Genomic DNA, 19,717 nt, shown 5'->3' with positions numbered 1-19,717 from the left:
ATATAGATTGAATTGTTTTGATTTGCTTTTTATTATTACGACAGAGAGAGAGAGAGAGAAATTCTCGTCGACCTCATTTTACACTTATGTAGGGTCACGTAGGCAACAGCTTAAACAAGGAAGTCCAAACTTCCTTCTCCTCTGCCACTTCTAGCTCTTCCAAAGGTAACGCAAGGCAGTAACCTAGAGAGACAGTCTGGGAGACAATCTCTCAAGTGTGTCCTGGGACGTCCCCAGGTTCTCCTGTCGGTGAACATGGTGTTTGTTATATACGATCCATGTCAAGCACATAAGTCCAATAACAGAACACCACTCAACACTCACTCAAGGTCTCACTGTCATTGCCTACATGATCATTGAAGTCACCTAGCAGAAAGATGGAGTCCTCAGAAGGAGCACTCTCCAGCGCTCCTTCTAAGGACAAAAAGTGTGTACTCTGGGCTGCTGCTTGGTGCACAGGCACAAACAGTCAAAACTCGTAGAGGCTAATATCATGTCCACTGGGGTGAACCTCAACATAAAGGTGCCAAGCCTGGGAGCAAATTGTATGCCCACAACTGCTCAGACGTGGGCAACTCCAAAGTAGAAGAGTTTCCAAATCCCCTCGAAAGGACTGGTACCAGAGCCCAAGCTGTGCGTGAAGGCGAGCCTGACTACAGTGATCCATCGTTTTTCGTTGGAGATGCATTCCAGAACCACCCACCAATAATTTAACTCCTTAAAGTAGAAACAATATATACATTATTTAGAAATTTAAACACCACTGTGTTGAAACTCTCAACATCTAGTGGTTGTCGTTAGCCGCGAGAGGGCATGGGTGTATTGTAAGTCAATTAGAAGTATGGTTTACCTTGCAAAGCAATGCAAAGTCCATCTTCTGTAATGCCACACTACACTAACCCGGGGGACATCATGCATAGCGAAACCAAAGAGAGTCATGGTTGCGCAAAAATCTCCTGTTGCATTGTGGTACAATACACAATATTAGTTTTTTAAACCCTCCCCCATACTTTTATGCAAGATGAACCTTACCCATTCCCTTAATAACTATTGACACACTGTTCTGTGCGTGTATTGTACTTTTACAGTAAATAAAAGAACAAACACGTGATATTTTCACATGTCCTGACTCCTTCTGCACCAGTTGGTGCGTCCTTCCTCACGCGTGGCCGGATGCCGCCTCCTGTGCTTGGACTCTGTCACGTCCACAGTGATGCAAATTGCTCAGAGGCCGCGCACTATCAGCGCTCATTGCCACTGTCCCAACTCTTGGAGGGCAGTGCTTTTTTCCTACGTGCGCGACAGCCAGCCACACTTGTCCTCAGTGAAGCACGTTGCTCAGAGGCACGCCCCGCGCCATGAGCGCTCATTGTCTCTGTCCCAACTCTTTCTCCCCGGCGGTGCATTTTTCCTTCGTGCGTGGCTGTGTTACATCTCCACCTTCGCCCTATGGGCTGGCCGACACACTCGCTACGCTAGACCTCGGGGGCACGCGTCGCCAATACGGTACTGCGGGTGCTAATCGCCACTGATCGCCACCACCTATCCCGTGTTACCCGCTGATTAAGGTGTGTATACAGACACGGTCAGTCCTTGCCATTTCATCTGCTTTGTTACACGCACACCTGCCATCTGATTCCCGTTTGCCCGATCCGCTGTTTAGCAGTACGACTGGCTGGTTGTCTGCCTTGACACATGCAAGCCTTCCACCTGATTCCCGTTTGCCTGATCCGCTGTGTAACAAGATGCCACCACGACACGAGCTCCCTGACCGGCTCGTCAGTCGCTTCGTGCAACCGGTCTGCTGGTATTCTAGCCTCCCTTTTTCCTCTTTTTGCATTCCCTAAATCAGTGGTCCCCGAACCTTTTTTGCACCACGGACCGGTTACGTGTCAGAAATATTTTCGCGGACCGGCCTTTATATAAATAAATATATTTATATATTTATTATTTAAATATTTATATATATAAATAGGATGAAATAAAATGATACGACTGGCATAAAAACAAATATAAACCACATAAAAATAAAACGTTGAATTAGTGGGAGCACCGAGCTCTTTTCTCAGAAATGAGCCGTTCCCATCTAGGCGTAATCGGAGACAATGACACCCGAAGTGGTTAAGGTTTGTCTTTAAATGCAGGATGCTTGGTCTCCATGTGCCGAAGCAGGTTTGAAGGCTTCATTGCCTCGTTAGCTAGCCTTTCGCCACATATGCGGAGTGCACTTGGCGCGTCAGAGTCACCTGTGGCGATAAATCCATATTTTAAGTAGGACTCCAGAAATGTTCTTTTAAATGCAGCTTTCCTTTTCTTAGAAGTCGTAGCCTCTTCTTCTTCAGTGTCCTCATTGGACGTTTTTCCCTTTCCGAAGAAGCTTTCCAAACTTCTCTGTTTCTTGCTCATTTTTGCTTGCCTCGCGGGCTTGACTGTGGTGACATGTCACGTGACCGAGACGAGCGCCCTGTGTCAAGAGTCCTTATTTTTCAGATGCACCGACAGATGTAATTGGGAGAGATTCGCCAAATTTTTTATATTTTTCAAAATAAATTCTTACTCATTTTTGCTAGCTTTGCGGGCTCGAGTGGGGAAACATGTCACGTGACCGGGACGAGCGTCTTAACCTGAATGAATTGATCGTCAATGAAAGCCTGTGCGGCTTGGCGGCCCGGTACCAAGTGACCCACGGACCGGTACCGGTCCGCGGCCCGGTGGTTGGGGACCACTGCCCTAAATAAACAGTCCGTGTTGCACATGGTTGTCCTGCCTCGTTTGTGACAGGCTGGCTGCCGCTCAGCTATCAGCGTGTATTTAAACGCCATTGTCCCGTTACTTATAAACCCGCCTTGTTTGTGTCAGGCTGGCTGCCACGCTTCTCGCGCTTGTCCGCGGTGATGCACATTGCTCAGAGGCACGCCCCCCCTCAGTGTGTATTCCGCCATTCTCCCGTTACTTATAAACCTGCGAAGTAGCATATTCGCAGAGTTGAAACGTGACGTGGCGAGGATCACTGTACAGTCAGAACCACTCTGTTTCCCAGCTTGGGCTTCTTCCCTGCCAGAGAGGTGACATTCAATGTTCTTAGAGCTAGTTTTAGCCTCAGATCAAATGACCAAGGGAAAGCCAAGTCTATTTATTTTTGTCATACTAGGAGGTAATTTGAGCCAAAGCTCCTCACCTAGAATCTGTTCATCATAAAATTCAAAATACTCAAGATTGTTATCAAACTTCTTCAGAGCTGGCTGATGAGATGATTATTTGATTGAGGTAGGGAGACATGAACAATGGCCCTCCAAGATTAGGGATAGGCCAACCGCATGCCAGCTGTAAAGCAATTAGAATAACTGTTAGAGCAATAAGAAGGCAATATCATCAAGGCGATGATCATATCAGTCATAGTCTTGTTAAAGTAAGTTGTCGTACTTTACAATTTGACCCTTGATATGATAAAAGTAAGCTCCTTGCCTTTTCATTTCATTCCCTTAGAGCTATTGCGCATGTCGTGATGGCGTTGAGGGCATGGCATGTGACCGCTGTAAACCTCTGTACTGGAACTTGTCCCCCAACATTTTTGATGGATGCAATAGTAAGATTTTCTGATCCATTCGAACACTTCAAGTCCAACTCGTTGCCGCGACTGACGTGTGTGTGTGTGTGTGCGTGCGTACGTGCGTGCGTGCGTGCGTGCGTGTGTGTGTGTGTGTGTGTGACCTCCCGCGCAGAGTGTGAGTGTAACATCGCTGGAACGCTGAGCGGTGTTGCAGAGTGTGCACAGGTGAGGAAGTCTTGATTGCTGCACGGTTGCTGTTATTTTCGTGCAACATTTTTTCCTGATTTTATTTTTCAATTTCCCAATTATACAACTGTAGGACAGTGGTCAGTGTCACTGCAAGCCAAATTCTTGCAGTAGCACCTGCACCACCTGCAAAGATGGCTTCTACAACCTGCAGGAGCACCAGTACTTTGGCTGCCAAGGTGAGTCATACTTCTGCTTTAGAAGCTGGGTTTTCATTACCCTCAGAAATATGTAAACTGCGGAATAGCAGACTGGTAATGGAAACAAAACTAACCCTCTCAAATATCTCAAAACGTTTTTTACGATTTCATGAAGTGGTTTTTGGAATGTGCCGACATTAAAGTAAAAAGGTGTAGTGGAAACACATTTTTCACATTTCCACTCGTCATTTGACTGATTGATTGATTGATTGATTGAACATTTATTGATCCGGGGGTGGGGAAATTCAGGCCCCAGCAGTATTCATACCACAGAGCGGGTATCTAAAAGACACACAGATGGCATGAACGCAACTCAATAGGCTCTTATAAGGCTGGCACACAACGGCGCCCCATAGAAAGCCAGTAAGTGCGAAAGTTAAAAACCATCAAACCAAAGCAACAAGACAAAGGAAAAATAAAGTAACAGCGGCCAACCAGCCCCCCTCAATACCAGAACACCCCAAAACACACAAAACAGCCTCCACGGGGTCCATAAACAGGTATAAGGGCAGTCAAGTTCAACGGTGCCCAATGGACCGTGGTTGTGAATCGGTAAAACATCACAAAACAGGCAAACGTGTGAGCAGCGTCCTGGGCACCCAGTCGGGGCACGTGCAGATGGTCATCAACGAGCACGAGGGAGCGGACTCCCCACAGGGGTCGCGGCTGCGAGGCCAAGGCAAGGGACCCGGTCAGCACCGGCCGGATGAGCAGGAAGCCGTCGTAGAGTCACGCCGGTCCCGACCGATGTGCGCAGCCGTCCCGGTCCCAGGGAAAAAAAAAAATATCCGATCCGATCTGCACACGCCGAGGTGAGGTAGAAGGCACCAGCATCGCCGAATGGACAAATAGAAAGAAAGAAAAAGGAGAAAAGAAGGAAATAAAGTGGAAAAGAGAACACTGCAAGGAGGCTATCACTCAGCGGCACCATACCAAAAAAAAAAAAGATTTGGCAATGCCTCTACGCAACATCGCGATGAGCACTGGATGATTGGTCTTAAAAAGAATGCATTCTTTTTGCTCGGTGGGGCATAAATCTGATATGCGAGCAAAACTTTTGAAAGTGCGACTAATCATTTTTCTCGGTCGCACCGGTGCACTTAATGCTGCCCGGGGGAAAATAAAAAATTCTTGGCAAGTGCATCATCTCTGTGTTCTCCTGTGACTGGACTCACGCACTAGTCCAGACAACCCTACTGGTTTTCGAAATAGCTTGAACCGCACACGGCGGCGACTTGGGGCACAGAACCGCACTCGGGCGGAGACTTGGGGCACAGAACCGCACTCGGGCGGCGACTTGGGGCACAGCACCGCACTCGGGCGGCAACTTAGGGGACAGAACTGCACTCTGCGGCATCCAGGGGCCCAGGGCCACACTCGCGGCACACACTGGGGACCTGAACCGAAATCGGCAGCAACTTGGGGGACGGAACTGCACGCAGCGACGGACAGGGGCCCAGGGCCACAATCGCGGCACACACTGGGGGCCTGACGCGCAATCGGCAGCAACTTGGGGGACAGAACTGCACGCAGCGGCGGTCAGGGGCCCAGGGCGACAATCGAGGCACACACTGGGGGCCTGACGCGCAATTGGCAGCAACTTGGGGAACAGAACTGCACGCAGCGGCGGTCAGGGGCCCAGGGCCACACTCGCGGCACACACTGGGGGCCTGACGCGCAATCGGCAGCAACTTGGGGAACGGGACTGCACGCAGCGGCGGTCAGGGGCCCAGGGCCACAATCGCGGCACACACTGGGGGCCTGACGCACAATCGGCAGCAACTTGGGGGACAGAACTGCACGCAGCGGCGGTCAGGGGCCCAGGGCCACAATCGCGGCACACGCTCGGGGCCTGACGCGCAATCGGCAGCAACTTGGGGAACAGAACCGCACTCGGGCGGCGACTCGGGGACAGAACCGCAATCGGCGGCAACCCGGGGAAACAGAACCGCAAACGGCGGCAACCCGGGGAAACAGAACCGCAAACGGCGGCAACTCAGGGACAGAACCGCAAACGGCGGCAACTCAGGGACAGAACCGCGCTCGGGCGGCTACTCACACAAAACCGCATTCGGGCGGCTACTCACACAAAACCGCACTCGGGCGGCTACTCATACAAACCCGCACTCGGGCGGTCACTCACACAAACCCGCACTCGGGCGGCTAAAAAAAAAAGTCCTCGCCGCAATCAGCGGCACTCGAATGTCCGGTCCGCGATCAACGGCATTCGTAAGGCGGAGCCGTGGCAGCAGCAAGAGCCACCACGCGCCGCAGCAGTGGGAGTGGGGCCAGGGACGATCGCGGGTCCGGCGCAGCTGGCTTGAAGTCGGGCGACGTCAAAGGGCCCTGCGACGCTGGGGTGGAGCCCGATGGCGACCGCGAGTCTGATGACGCCGGGAGGCACTCCGATGGCGGCCGCGTGTCCGGCGTCGCGGCAGCGAAGTCCGATGACTCTCGCAGCCGATGGCGCCGGGAGGCACTCCGATGGCGGCCGCGTGTCCGGCGTCGCGGCAGCGAAGTCCGATGACTCTCGCAGCCGATGGCGCCGGGAGGAACTCCGATGGCGGCCGCGGGTCCGGCGTCGCGGCAGCGGAGTCCGATGGCGACAGCGGAGCCGATCGCGCTGGAACCTGCTCGGGCGATGGACGTGGATCGGGCGTCGCAGTGGGAGCTGATGGTAGAGGGAGGTCCAAGCGCTGGTCGCTGTAGTGGTCGGAGCATTCTGTCACGAACGGAGAGTGGAAATGGAGCAGGGCGACCAAGTGCAGCTTGGACCAGGGTTTATTGCAGCAAACTCAAAAGACAGACTCGGCAAACCGACGTGACTTAACATCAAAACTAACAGGACTGACCAACAAAAACGTGAAACAAAAGACAGGAACCAAACAACCTCGTGGCAGTGACAGATGCATTGTCCACAATGCTCCGACATCGAGTGGCACACAAACAGAACTTAAATACAACACAGGCAACAAGAGGCAGGTGAGTGTGATTACACTAATCAAGGGCACACAGGAAGGGAGGGGCGAGCACACAGATACACAGAAACGATGACAACCCACACACACCACAAAACTGGGGACGAGACATGACACGACTCTGAACTACAGTATCTTAACTGAAGCAAAAAGGAAAATAAATGCAACAAATCGAGGGAAAATGAAGAGAGGCATAAACAGGCATTTTATTCACCAAGAATACTAACCCGACTGTTACAACCAACCCTACAACTGAGAGTCCATCCAGCCAAAACACGGAGCACTCGGTTGGTAAAATGCCAAGCCCCAGTCCAGCCCTGCCCTGAATAGCATTTTAAGATAAACTGCAGCTTGCGATTCTTACGGAATACCATGATGTGTCATTTCAGGACTCCTCAGAACAAATCTAGCATCGCTATTATAAACAATAATAAGATGATAAAGATTTCAGTTTGAAATGATTTGACACATTTTGTCTAAATAGTCTAAAATTGATTTTTTTCCTGCTGTATTTTATCCCTTGCTATGTTTTGTGTGTTCAGGGTGCCAGTGTGATATCGGTGGGTCTGAGGGTCAAGCCTGTGATGAGCAGAGCGGTCGCTGTCACTGTAGACCGAATATGCAGGGACTCAAGTGCAACTTGTGAGCTCAAAACCACTTCAGTATATACAACATCTCCCAAACACAAAGTTCTTTCATCGCGCAGCAGAGAACAGAGATCTCACACATCCATACTTGGTTTAATTTGATAGATTTGTGATGTGACCTTATGCGCAGAGCTGCTGTGGATCATTATTTTCTTGACCTTCACCACCTCAAGTTTGAGGCGGAAGAAGGCACCATGTTGGATGGCCGGTCGGTGCGCTTCGGCTACGACCCTGTGGAATTCCCTGGCTTCAGCTGGAGGGGTTATGCTCAAATGTCTCCCATCCAGGTCTGGAATATGAAGATGTGTTCTCTTTAGCTGTGTCTTTTCACCATTCACTGCTTGAAACTTCAAACTTCATATACAGTGATCCCTCGCCAATTTGCACTTCACTTTTTGTGAATGCGCTACTTCGCTGGTTTGTAAGTGACGGGAGAACGGTGTTTAAATACACGCTGATAGTGTGCCTCTGAGCAACATGCGTCACTGCAGACAAGCGTGGGAAGCGCGCCAGCCAGGCTTTCATGAAAGAGGCGGGACAACCATGTGCAACAATGCAAAAACAGGAAAAGAAGAAAAGGGAGGCTCTAACACCAGCAGAGTGTGTGTGTACGAGGCGACTGATGACCTGATCAGCGAGCTCGTGTCGTGGTAGCATCTCGTTACACACCGGATCAGCCAGACAACCAGCCAGGCGTACCGCTACACAGCGGATCAGGCAAACGGGATTCAGGTGGCAGGCATGTGTGTGACAAAGCAGACGAAAGGGCAACGACTGACTGGCGTACGGCGTCCATATACACGCCCCAATCTGCGGGTAACACGAGACAGTTGATGGTGATCAGTGCCGATTAGCACATGCAGCTCTGTAGTGGTGAAGCGTGCTCCGGAGGCACGTCAACCGGCCAAGAAGAGCGGTGACATGACACAGCTGCGCACGAATAAAATTGCATCGCCGTGGAGAAAGAATCAGGACAGCAGCCGGCAATGAGCGCTCAAAAGCCGGGGTGTGCCTCAGCGCAATGTACTTCACTGAGAAGGCTGGCTGCCGTGCACGTAGGAAAATAGCACTGCCGAAACGACTCCTGGATGGACGGCAATGGGTTTTTTCTTACATGTGCGTGACAGCGGCAATGAGCCCTTATAGCGTGGGGTGTGCCTCTGAGCAATGTGCGTCACTGCGGACATGACTGAGGACAAGCACAGGAGGGGCGGGAGGCCGGCAACCGGTCACGCGCGAGGGAACAGCACCCAACCGGTGTAGGGGGGGGTCGAAACATTACAATATATATTATTTACTGTAAAGGTACAATACATGCACAGACCAGTGTGGGAATGGGAAAGGTTTATGTAGCATAAAAGTATTGAAGAGCGTTTAAAAACCTTTAATATTGTGTACTGGACCACAAGGCAACAGGGAATTCATGCGCAACCGTAACTCACTTTGGTTTTACTATGCATGATGTCCCCCGGGTTAATATAGTGTGGTTATTCAAGATTCAAGAGTTTTTATTCGCCATGTTTGAGCATGCCAAACAAGGAATTTGATTTCGGTAAATCACAGCCTCTGTTCAACATTTAGGTGACTAACAACACTCAGGACCCAGTGTTTTACGAACGAAGGTTACAGGACGGAACGTAAGGCACAACTAGGTCGACGAGATACCAAGGCGCTAAGCCATGGAGTGTTTTATAGGTTAATAACAGAACCTTCGCATCTTAAATGGACCGGTAGCCTATGTAAGTTGGCTAATATTGGGGTAATGTGATAACATTTTCTCGTACATGTGAGCAGTCTCACCGCAGCATTTTATACCAACTGTAGACTTTTAAAACTGGATTTAGGAACAACAATTTGTTACAGTAGTCAAGGCGCGAAGTAATAAACGCATGTATAATAATTTCCGCATCACGAGTTGAAAGAATTGGACGAATCTTAGCAATATTACGGAGGTGAAAAAACACAGTTCTAGTTATGTTCTCAATGTGTTTTTGAAAGGACAGTGTTTGGTCAAATATAACCCAGAGATTGGCTGCAGTATCACTTTGGGTAATAGTACATTTATCCATATTTACAGTAGTTTCCTTAAATAGGTGGTGATAACGAGCAGGACCAATTATCAACATCTCGGTTTTATCTGGGTTAAGACATAGGAAATTGAGAGACATCCATTATTTGATCTCAGCAAGGCACGCCTCAATATTACAACAATCCCGCAGATTTGTCATCGATAATGGCATACCGCCCCTCCGTGAGTCGTCACCTTATCGTGGTGGAGGGGTTTGCGTGCCCCTATGATCCTAGGAGCCATGTTGTCTGGGGCTTCATGCCCCTGGTAGGGTCACCCATGGCAAACGGGTCCTAGGTGAGGGGCCAGACAAAGCACGGCTCAAAAAGCCCCTTATGATGAAAAAGATATATGGACACAGATTTCCCTCGCCCGGACGCGGGTCACCGGGGCCCCCCTCTGGAGCCAGGCCTGGAGGCGGGGCTCGAAGGCGAGCGTCTGGTGGCCGGGCCTTCGCCCATGGGGCCCGGCCGGGCACAGCCCGAAAAGGAAATGTGGGTCCCCCTTCCCATGGGCTCACCACCTGTGGGAGGGGCCAAAGGGGTCGGGTGCAGTGCAAGCTGGGCGGCGGCCAAAGGCAGGGACCTTGGCGGTCTGATCCCCGGCTGCAGAAGCTGGCTCTTGGGACATGGAATGTCACCTCTCTGGCTGGAAAGGAGCCCGAGCTGGTGTGCGAGGCAGAAAAGTTCCGACTAGATATAGTCGGACTTGCCTCCACGCACAGTTTGGGTTCCGGTTCAAGCCCTCTCGAGAGGGGCTGGACTCTCTTCCACTCTGGAGTTGCCCACGGTGAGAGGCGTCGAGCAGGTGTGGGTATACTTATTGCCCCCCGGCTGGGCGCCTGCACATTGGGGTTCACGAGAGGGTAGCCTCCCTCCGCCTTCGGGTGGGGGGACGGGTCCTGACTGTTGTTTGTGTCTATGCACCAAACGGCAGCTCAGAGTACCCACCCTTCTTGGAGTCCCTGGAGGAAGTGCTGGAGAGCGCTCCTTCTGGGGACTCCATCGTTCTACTGGGTGACTTCAATGCTCACGTGGGCAATGACAGTGAGACCTGGAAGGGCGTGATTGGGAGGAACGGCCCCCCCGATCTGAACCCGAGCGGTGTTCTATTATTGGACTTCTGTGCTCGACACGGATTTTCTATAATGAACACCATGTTCAAACATAAGGGTGTCCATGTGTGCACTTGGCACCAGGACACCCTAGGCCGCAGTTCGATGATCGACTTTGTAGTCGTGTCATCGGATTTGCGGCCGCATGTTTTGGACACTCGGGCGAAGAGAGGGGCGGAGCTGTCAACTGATCACCACCTGGTGGTGGGTTGGCTCCGATGGTGGGGGAAGATGCCGGTCCGACCTGGCAGACCCAAACGCTCTGTGAGGGTCTGCTGGGAGCGTCTGGCGGAATCCCCTGTCAGGAAGAGCTTCAACTCCCACCTCCGGCAGAGCTTTTCCCACGTCCCGGGGGAGGCGGGGGACATTGAGTCCGAGTGGACCTTGTTCCGCGCCTCCATTGTTGAGGCGGCCGACCGGAGCTGTGGCCGTAAGGTCATTGGTGTCTGTCGTGGCGGCAATCCCCGAACCCGCTGGTGGACACCGGCGGTAAGGGATGCCGTCAAGCTGAAGAAGGAGTCCTATCGGGCCGTTTTGGCCTGCGGGACTCCGGAGGCAGCTGACAGGTACCGGATGGCCAAGCGGAACGCGGCTTCGGCGGTTGCTGAGGCAAAAACCCGGACGTGGGAGGAGTTTGGCGAGGCCATGGAGAATGACTTCCGGACGGCTTCGAGGAAATTCTGGTCCACCATCCGGCGTCTCAGGAGGGGGAAGCAGTGCAACGTCAACACTGTTTACAGTGGAGATGGCGTGCTGCTGACCTCGACTCGGGACGTCGTGTGTCGGTGGGGAGAATACTTCGAAGACCTCCTCAATTCCACCGACACGCCTTCCATTGTGGAAGCAGGGCCTGGGGACTCTGAGGCGGACTCTCCAATCTCTGGGGTCGAAGTCACTGAGGTAGTTAAAAAACTCCTCGGTGGCAGGGCCCCGGGGGTGGATGAGATCCGCCCGGATTTCTTAAGGGCTCTGGATGTTGTGGGGCTGTCATGGCTGACACGTCTCTGCAACATCGCGTGGACATCGGGGGCAGTGCCTCTGGATTGGCAGACTGGGGTGGTGGTTCCCCTCTTTAAGAAGGGGGACCGGAGGGTGTGTTCCAATTACAGGGGAATTACACTCCTCAGCCTCCCTGGTAAGGTATATTCAGGGGTGCTGGAGAGGAGGGTCCGTCGGGAGGTCGAACCTCGGATTCAGGAGAAACAGTGTGGCTTTCGTCCTGGCCGTGGAACAGTGGACCAGCTCTTCACCCTCAGCAGGATCCTCGAGGGTGCATGGGAGTTCGCCCAACCAGTCCACATGTGTTTTGTGGACTTGGAGAAGGCGTTCGACCGTGTCCCTCGGGAGGTTCTGTGGGGGGTGCTTCGGGAGTACGGGGTACCGAGCCAACTGATAAGGGCGGTTCGGTCCCTGTATCACCGATGCCAGAGTTTGGTCCGCATTTCCGGCAGTAAGTCGGATTCGTTCCCAGTGAGGGTTGGACTCCGCCAAGGCTGCCCTTTGTCACCGATTCTGTTCATAATTTATATGGACAGAATTTCTAGGCGCAGCCGAGGCGTTGAGGGTGTCCGGTTTGGGGACCTCAGCATCGCGTCTCTGCTTTTTGCAGACGACGTGGCGCTGTTGGCTTCTTCAGGCCGTGATCTCCAGCTCTCACTGGAGCGGTTCGCAGCCGAGTGTGAAGCGGTCGGGATGAGGGTCAGCACCTCCAAATCCGAGTCCATGGTCCTCGATCGGAAAAAGGTGGAATGCCCTCTCCGGATCGGGGATGAGATCCTGCCCCAAGTGGAGGAGTTTAAGTATCTTGGGGTCTTGTTCACGAGTGAGGGGAGGATGGAGCGCGAGATCGACAGGCGGATCGGTGCAGCGTCAGCAGTAATGCGGACTCTGTACCGGTCCGTCGTGGTAAAGAGAGAGCTGAGCCAAAAGGCAAAGCTCTCAATTTACCGGTCGATTTATGCTCCTACCCTCACCTATGGTCACGAGCTATGGGTCGTGACCGAAAGAACGAGATCCCGGATACAAGCGGCCGAAATGAGTTTTCTCCGCAGGATGTCCGGGCTCTCCCTTAGAGATAGGGTGAGAAGTTCGGTCATCCGGGAGAGACTCGGAGTAGAGTCGCTGCTCCTCCACGTTGAGAGGAGCCAGATGAGGTGGCTCGGGCATCTCATCAGGATGCCTCCTGGACGCCTCCCTGGGGAGGTGTTCCGGGCATGTCCCACCGGTAGGAGACCCCGGGGACGACCCAGGACGCGCTGGAGAGACTATGTCTCTCAGCTGGCCTGGGAACGCCTTGGGATCCCCCGGGATGAGCTAGATGAAGTGGCTGGGGAGAGGGAAGTCTGGGAGTCCCTCCTGAAGCTGCTGCCCCCGCGACCCGACCCCGGATAAGCGGAAGAAGATGAATGGATGGATGGAATGGCATACCGTAATTTTCGGACTATAAGTCGCTCCGGAGTACAAGTCGCATCAGCCATAAAATGCTCAAAAAAGTGAAAAAAAACATACGTATAAGTCGCTCCGGAGTATAAGTCGCATTTTGGGGGGCAATTTATTCGACAAAATCCAACACCAAGAACAGTCATGAACGAGCAACAACAGGCTAAACGTGCTAACGTGACATAAACACAAACGAAGAGCTGAGAACGGCCCTGACGTAAAATTCAGTTATTCAAAAAACGATTACATAAATAACACGTTAATAAAACCATCTGTGTCACTCCAATTCATTAAATCCATCGATCGTCTTTTGTCAACAATGCGTGCGCGCCGCTGACGGTGCTTGCACTTCAAAATATTCCACAGGCCCATATAACGAAATATAAATTATATATCAAATAACTATTATATAAGCAATAATGTTATCAAACCATCTGTGTCACTCCAAATCATTAAATCCATCGATCGTCCTTTGTCAACAATGGGTGCGCGCAGCTGACGGCGCTTGCACTTCAAAATATTCCACTGGCCCATATAACGATATATAAATTAGATATCAAATAACTATTATATAAGCAATAGTATTATCAAACCATCTGTGCACTCTAAATCATTAAATCCATCGATCAAATTCCTCGTCCTTTGTCAACAACGCCGCGCGTGAGCCCTGACGTCAGCCTCGTCGTTATTCCACAGATCTAGTATATAACTATATTGTAGCGTTAACAAAGTACAAGGAAAGACGTGGGTTTGGTAAACGGCTCTTTATTTAACAGAACAAACTTCCAGGCGTGTGGCGGAGTGGACTTCCAGCCACAGAGGTGGAAGAGAGATCCATAGAATAGGACCGGGCGTGCGTAAAAGCCATGACCGAGCCCCATCCACCGTCCCCGGACAGTCCCGGCCGAGCGCCGGCCCTCGACTTCCATCCACGGAGGTGAAAGAGAGCTCGGTAGAGTAGGACCGGGCGTGCGTAAAAGCCATGTCCGAGCCCCATCCACCGTCCCTGGACAGCCACCCGGCCGAGCGCCGGCCCCCGACTTCAATACACGGAGGTGAAAGAGAGCTCCTTAGACTAGGACCGGGCGTGGGTAAAAGCCATAATAGTTTTTCAAACCTTCTGTGTCACTCCAAATCCTTAAATCCTTCAAACTCTTCGTCCGCCGTGTCACTTAGAAACAAAGCCGCTAATGATGCCGGTAGTACGTGGGGTCCTTCGTCATCCCGTGATCAATCTTTGTCCTTTATGTAAACAACCGCCGCGTCGCGCTGCTGACGTCACTTGAAATTCAAATTACAGTAATCCCTTGCTACATCGCGGTTCGTTTATCGCGGTTTCACTTTTTTTTGGGGGGGAAAATTTTTGAAAAAAAACACATAAGTCGCTCCTTATTATAAGTCGCCACCCCACCCAAACTATGAAAAAAAACGCGACTTATAGTCCGAAAATTACGGTATATAATTGGGTGTCATCCGCATAACATTGAAAACTAATGTTATATTTACGTATAATATCCCCAAGCGGAATCATATAAATACTAAATAGTATTGGTCTAATTACGGATCCCTGCGGGACACCACACGTAACATTAGTGAGCTCAGAGTTTTGCCATGGACCAGCGGTCAGATAGATAAGAATTAAATCAATGAAGTGCTGACCCTGAAATAGCAACGCAGGTTTTAAGGCGCTCTAATAAAATATTGTAATCTACAGTGTCGAAGGCAGCACTAAGATTGAGTAATAATAGTACCGATGAGATGTTTGAACCCATAGGTACGAGGAGATCATTGGCCACTTTAGCAAGTGCTGTCTAAGTGGAGTGGTTCGCTCTAAAACCAGACTGAAACAATTCAAATCGATTGTTAGCGACCATGTCATCATTAAGCTGCTGCGCTACTACTTGCTATGAACGGGAGATTTTAAACCAGCCTATAATTACTGAGACGGTCTGGGTCGAGGTTTGGTTGCTTAAGTAGCGGTTTAATAATAGCGGTTTTAAAGGCTGTTGGCACAATACCAGAGGAGACAAACAGATTAATTATATTTAAGACGGAGTTTGGCTGGAAGCGTGTCAAGTAAACACGTTGTTTGTTTAGCTGCGCTACCCAGTTGTGTAAGCCTTTCAAGGGACAAGCTTTTAAAATTTGAGAGGGATATCGCATGATTGTCAGCTTCCGTAATCGGCGGTCTTGACTGAGTGATTAGAACGGTCACCAGCTTATGATTGTCAATGGAAAAATGAATTCACAAGTTCGTCAAGATATTTTAGAGAATAACTTGAGTGTTTCAGCAGACCAATGATCCAAAACATGTGTTCTGATGTGGCCTCGTCAAAGTCCAGACCTCCTGTAGATGGAGGAGGAAGATAAAGGAAGCACGAAAAATTTATTTATTCTTTAGGAAGTATTTATTCTTTATTTCTGACCAAGGGAACTGATGTTATATTGTCCCATTTCACTCTCATTGTTGAATGCGAGTACCAGTAAACTAGGATTTGACCTAAGAAAATTATGAGCCTCACTTTAAGACAATTGTAAAAATATGGTTACCATGAAGCATCAATGAAGCACAAAAATGTCAAATTGTGCCTGTTATGTTTATCTCCAATTTCTTTCACTGCAAATATACATAAATCAGTGTTGTGTTTCATTTAAAGCCAAATCAATTATCAGCAGACAGGACATACTGTTACATACTACATTTCAACATTACTTTGAGCTATATTATTGTCATCTCCTTTGATTGCTTTTAGTATTGTAATTAGTTTAGCTGTTTTTTAGGTCTATTGTTCCCTTTCCTCAGCGAAATGCTCGCTGAGATTTTATCATCAATCCATCCAATTATACTGTCTCACTTTTGTGGATCTGTGCAAGCAATGCCTTAGAAAGCTCTCAATGTATTTTGTTTTGTGAATAATGAAGAAACAATTTAAAAATTCAAACCCTGAGCCTTTTCACCATGAGGCAGATGTGCGAACAACACACCCCACCAGGCTGCTTTAAATCACTCATGAAAACAAATCAATGAAGTTCTGATGCAACATGCTATCACATTGCCTTGCAGCCATGTTTGTGTTATGGAATTTGTGATATGAAGTTGTGTTTTCTCTTCTTTCCTTCACCCTCTTGGGGTGCCTGGTGTTGGTGGTTGCGCATTCAGTCAAAGGTGCTGGTGCCGGTGTGGGTGGGTTCTCCAGACCTCTTCCGCATGGTGCTGCGCTACACCAACATGGAAGGCGTAGACATCCGGGGTCGAGTGTCTGTGCTGGAGGACGATGGGAAAAACTTCTGCGCCAACTGTGAGTGCTGCTGGTATCCGATTTCTTTATGCTCTTCATCTTCCCAAATGGTATTTCAGCTTCATGCCGCCGATGGGGCGTGGCCACAGCTTAGTGCACAAACCTTCTTTTTTGTTTTCTACTCCTCTTGTATCTCTTCCTTTTTCTCTTCTTCCCATACATTCTCCTTTTCCCATTTTTCTTATTGTCTTCTCTTGTGGATATTCTTCCTCATCTCATATTGTTCCTTTTCTTATTGCTTTCTTTGTAGAATCTCTTCTTCCTCTTCCACCCTTTGTGGATCATGTCTTTCTTTTCTTTCCCCCTTTTTCCCCTTCATCCTCCTCTTGTGTCTCCCTCCCTTCATAACTCCTCCCTTTCCTCATCTTCACATCAACCTATCAACTTCTTCCCCTCATACTCAGTGGTTTAAAGTGTCTGTCCCATGCTATTTTAAGTTTTCCAGTTGATTATAATGGATTGGACCTAATCCAGCCCTTTATCGACACCGTATGGTGCCCAAAGCGCTTTACAATGCCTCACATTCACCCCTTCACACACATTCATACAGGCATATATATGATTATGGCACAATGGCGGTCTAATTTCTTATGAAATATGAGATATTTTGATGTCTGTTTCTAACTTGGAAGTACGACGACTGGTTCAGTATAACTTCGCTTCTGCTGTACTCACACATTTCGTGAGTAGTGTGTGTTCAATGACGGCATATTGTTCATTCATCTTCCGAACCACTTGTCCTCACGAGGGTCAAGTGCATGCCAGTCACCAGCCAATTGCAGGGCACATACGTAAAGGCAAACAGCCATTCACACCCACAGTCACACCTACGGACAGTGGTCAATAGGCCCTCCATGCATGTTTTTGGAACGTGAGGAAACCGGAGCACCCGGCAGAAATTCACATAAGCATAGCATGCACAATCCACACAGGAAGGCCGGAGCCGTAATTGAATACTCCACCTCTGAACTGTGAGGCGGACGTGCTAACCAGTGCCCCACCGTGCAGCCACCGCATATCATATTATCTATAATCTATTATATATTTATTCATGAATTATTTCTCATAAGAATCACTCAATGCTCTACTGTTACCCACAGCCTTTTTTACCTGGCATCAAACTCAGAAAAGCCACACATGATCTAAAGTTGCAGGGACAGCTTCTCTAGACGCGTGTTTTGTCTTCAGAGGCAGTACAGACGGTGGTTTTTCACTTCGTGATGTAACAAAGAGAGAACCTGGTTGTTTTCTTGGTTCAGGCGGCGAGGGAAATGAGCGAGAATGCTCCAGAATGAGTGAATGGATGAAAACACCTCTTTGTGGGTGTTTTTGGTGTGGAATAAACATTTTAAAATGGTTCAAAACTCAGAGAAGTTAATTGAGCATTATATGGGTACTCTAAGTGGGCTGGTACGCAGCGGTACGGAGTTTAGCTTCTCGTGTACCAGGACATGAGTCCACAGTACACTCTCTTGTTGTATTTCTTGCACTTTGTGATACTCAAACGAGTCCTTAAAGTGTACTTTCAGAGGTCCCACATTGAAGTCATAATGGGGAAAGGGAGCAATATTGAAAAGTTTGTTAAATATCTGGTGATCCTATTTTTCTGTCGAGTCTTCTATTTGCCCAAACAATCCCCCTGGTTACCGTTTACTGAATGGCATTAGGAACGGATGTAATATTAAATCGTTGAAAGGGCCGTCCCTTTTACCCACCACTTATTGAGTGATACGTCAGATCGCTTGACCATGGATGGAAAGAAAGACAAAAAAGGCCTGCTGCCTGCCAGACCTTGAGCAAACATGTTGGTTCCTGGTTCCTCATTTGATCTGAGATGTTCCTAACATCCACTCGGCCAGTAGACAACACCTGATTCTAATACGTTATTTATCCCAATTTTGCAGTGTCAATATTGACGACCCCCAAGCATCCATCTAGCCCAGACGTGGGCAAACTACGGCCCACGGGGCTGTTTAATCCGGCCCGCCAAACCTGAATAAATTGTATTATTAATTTTTTTTGGGGTCATTTTCACTGCAATTACTATGTTTCCCCAGTAGATGGGGAAGCGCCCGCCCGCGCATTTACTCCCGGGAGCCGTGTCAGAAAGCTCGGTGCACACTCACAAGTGCGTGTGCGTACTCAGTAGTACGTAGTAATTTCATCTATCAGTGCCGAATTTCGAGTGTAGGCTGTGACGTCAATATTCTCGTAATTCGCGCGCTGAGTTTTCAGATACAGTTTTACGCTAATGCCACCCACAAACCTTCCCCTGGAATCCTTCCATTAAAATGAGTGGCCCGAAGAAAAGAAAGGTGGACACTGAGTGCCGAATGTTAAAAAAGAGTGGACAATTTGGCTCGACCTACGTGTGTGAGAAGACGTTCAGCCACATGAACGTCAACAAAGCCCGTCACAGATCTAGGTTAACGGACCGACACCTCGGCTCTATCCTAAGAATTACCACAACAAATTTTACTCCAGACTATGATGCACTAGCAAAAAAGGGAAACCAACAATACTATTGATTTCTTTATTACTTTATTTAGATGTATTCTTTCACTGATTCTTCAAGATGATGTATTTGGTCAGAATGTTTGCCGTTGGATGTGATTTCGCCTCATTAGATAAACATATTTCATAAATCTGACCTGCATGCGCTGAAGTGATGGAAAATGTTATTCATCATAACAGTGTCGTATTTAATAAGAATCACTGATAGTAGTTTTTTGGTGAAATATTTTTTTAATGCTGTTAATAAATGCATTTGTTTTCAAAAAGCTTTTTTTAATATCCATGCTTTAGTATCTACTAAAAGTAAAAACCTTTTATGCAATGACCTTTACATGTCATTTATATTACTTCACACAAACACTACATCCATCTGCTCCTGGTTCGGCCCCCCGGTCAAAATTTAGAACCCAATTCGGCCCGCAAGTCAAAAGGTTTGTCCACCCCTGATCTAGCCAGTAGACAAAATCTAGCGAATCTGAGCTATGCCCTTTTCAGACGACACGGATTTTTGTCATTGACGGCGGTCGTGCTGTCAGACTACAAGATAAATACAATCGTGTGTCTTGATATGTCACACTACATGTCAGTCACCAACCAGACCCGTCCAATCGTTACGTGCTTTCTACAAGATTCAGTCCGTCGGAGACTTAGACTTTATTGTC

General features: G+C 49.1%; 1 protein-coding gene across 3 annotated transcripts in view; it reads left to right on the top strand.

The window, feature by feature from the left end:
- lama5 (laminin, alpha 5) overlaps positions 1–19,717 on the top strand; it is a 380,553-nt gene that overhangs the window by 180,816 nt on the left and 180,020 nt on the right. For all 3 annotated transcript variants that reach the window (XM_037245878.1, XM_037245877.1, XM_037245876.1), the window contains 6 exons: positions 3,487–3,586; positions 3,723–3,775; positions 3,870–3,975; positions 7,517–7,616; positions 7,752–7,908; positions 16,403–16,541. In XM_037245878.1, the coding sequence (XP_037101773.1) occupies positions 3,487–3,586; positions 3,723–3,775; positions 3,870–3,975; positions 7,517–7,616; positions 7,752–7,908; positions 16,403–16,541 (655 nt within the window). The remainder of the gene's footprint in view (positions 1–3,486; positions 3,587–3,722; positions 3,776–3,869; positions 3,976–7,516; positions 7,617–7,751; positions 7,909–16,402; positions 16,542–19,717) is intronic.

The sequence above is a fragment of the Syngnathus acus genome, chromosome 2 (assembly GCF_901709675.1).
Source record: "Syngnathus acus chromosome 2, fSynAcu1.2, whole genome shotgun sequence".
Classification (NCBI taxonomy): Eukaryota; Metazoa; Chordata; class Actinopteri; order Syngnathiformes; family Syngnathidae; genus Syngnathus; species Syngnathus acus.
Note: the sequence above shows the minus strand (reverse complement) of the source record. Positions and strands in the feature narration are given on the sequence as shown.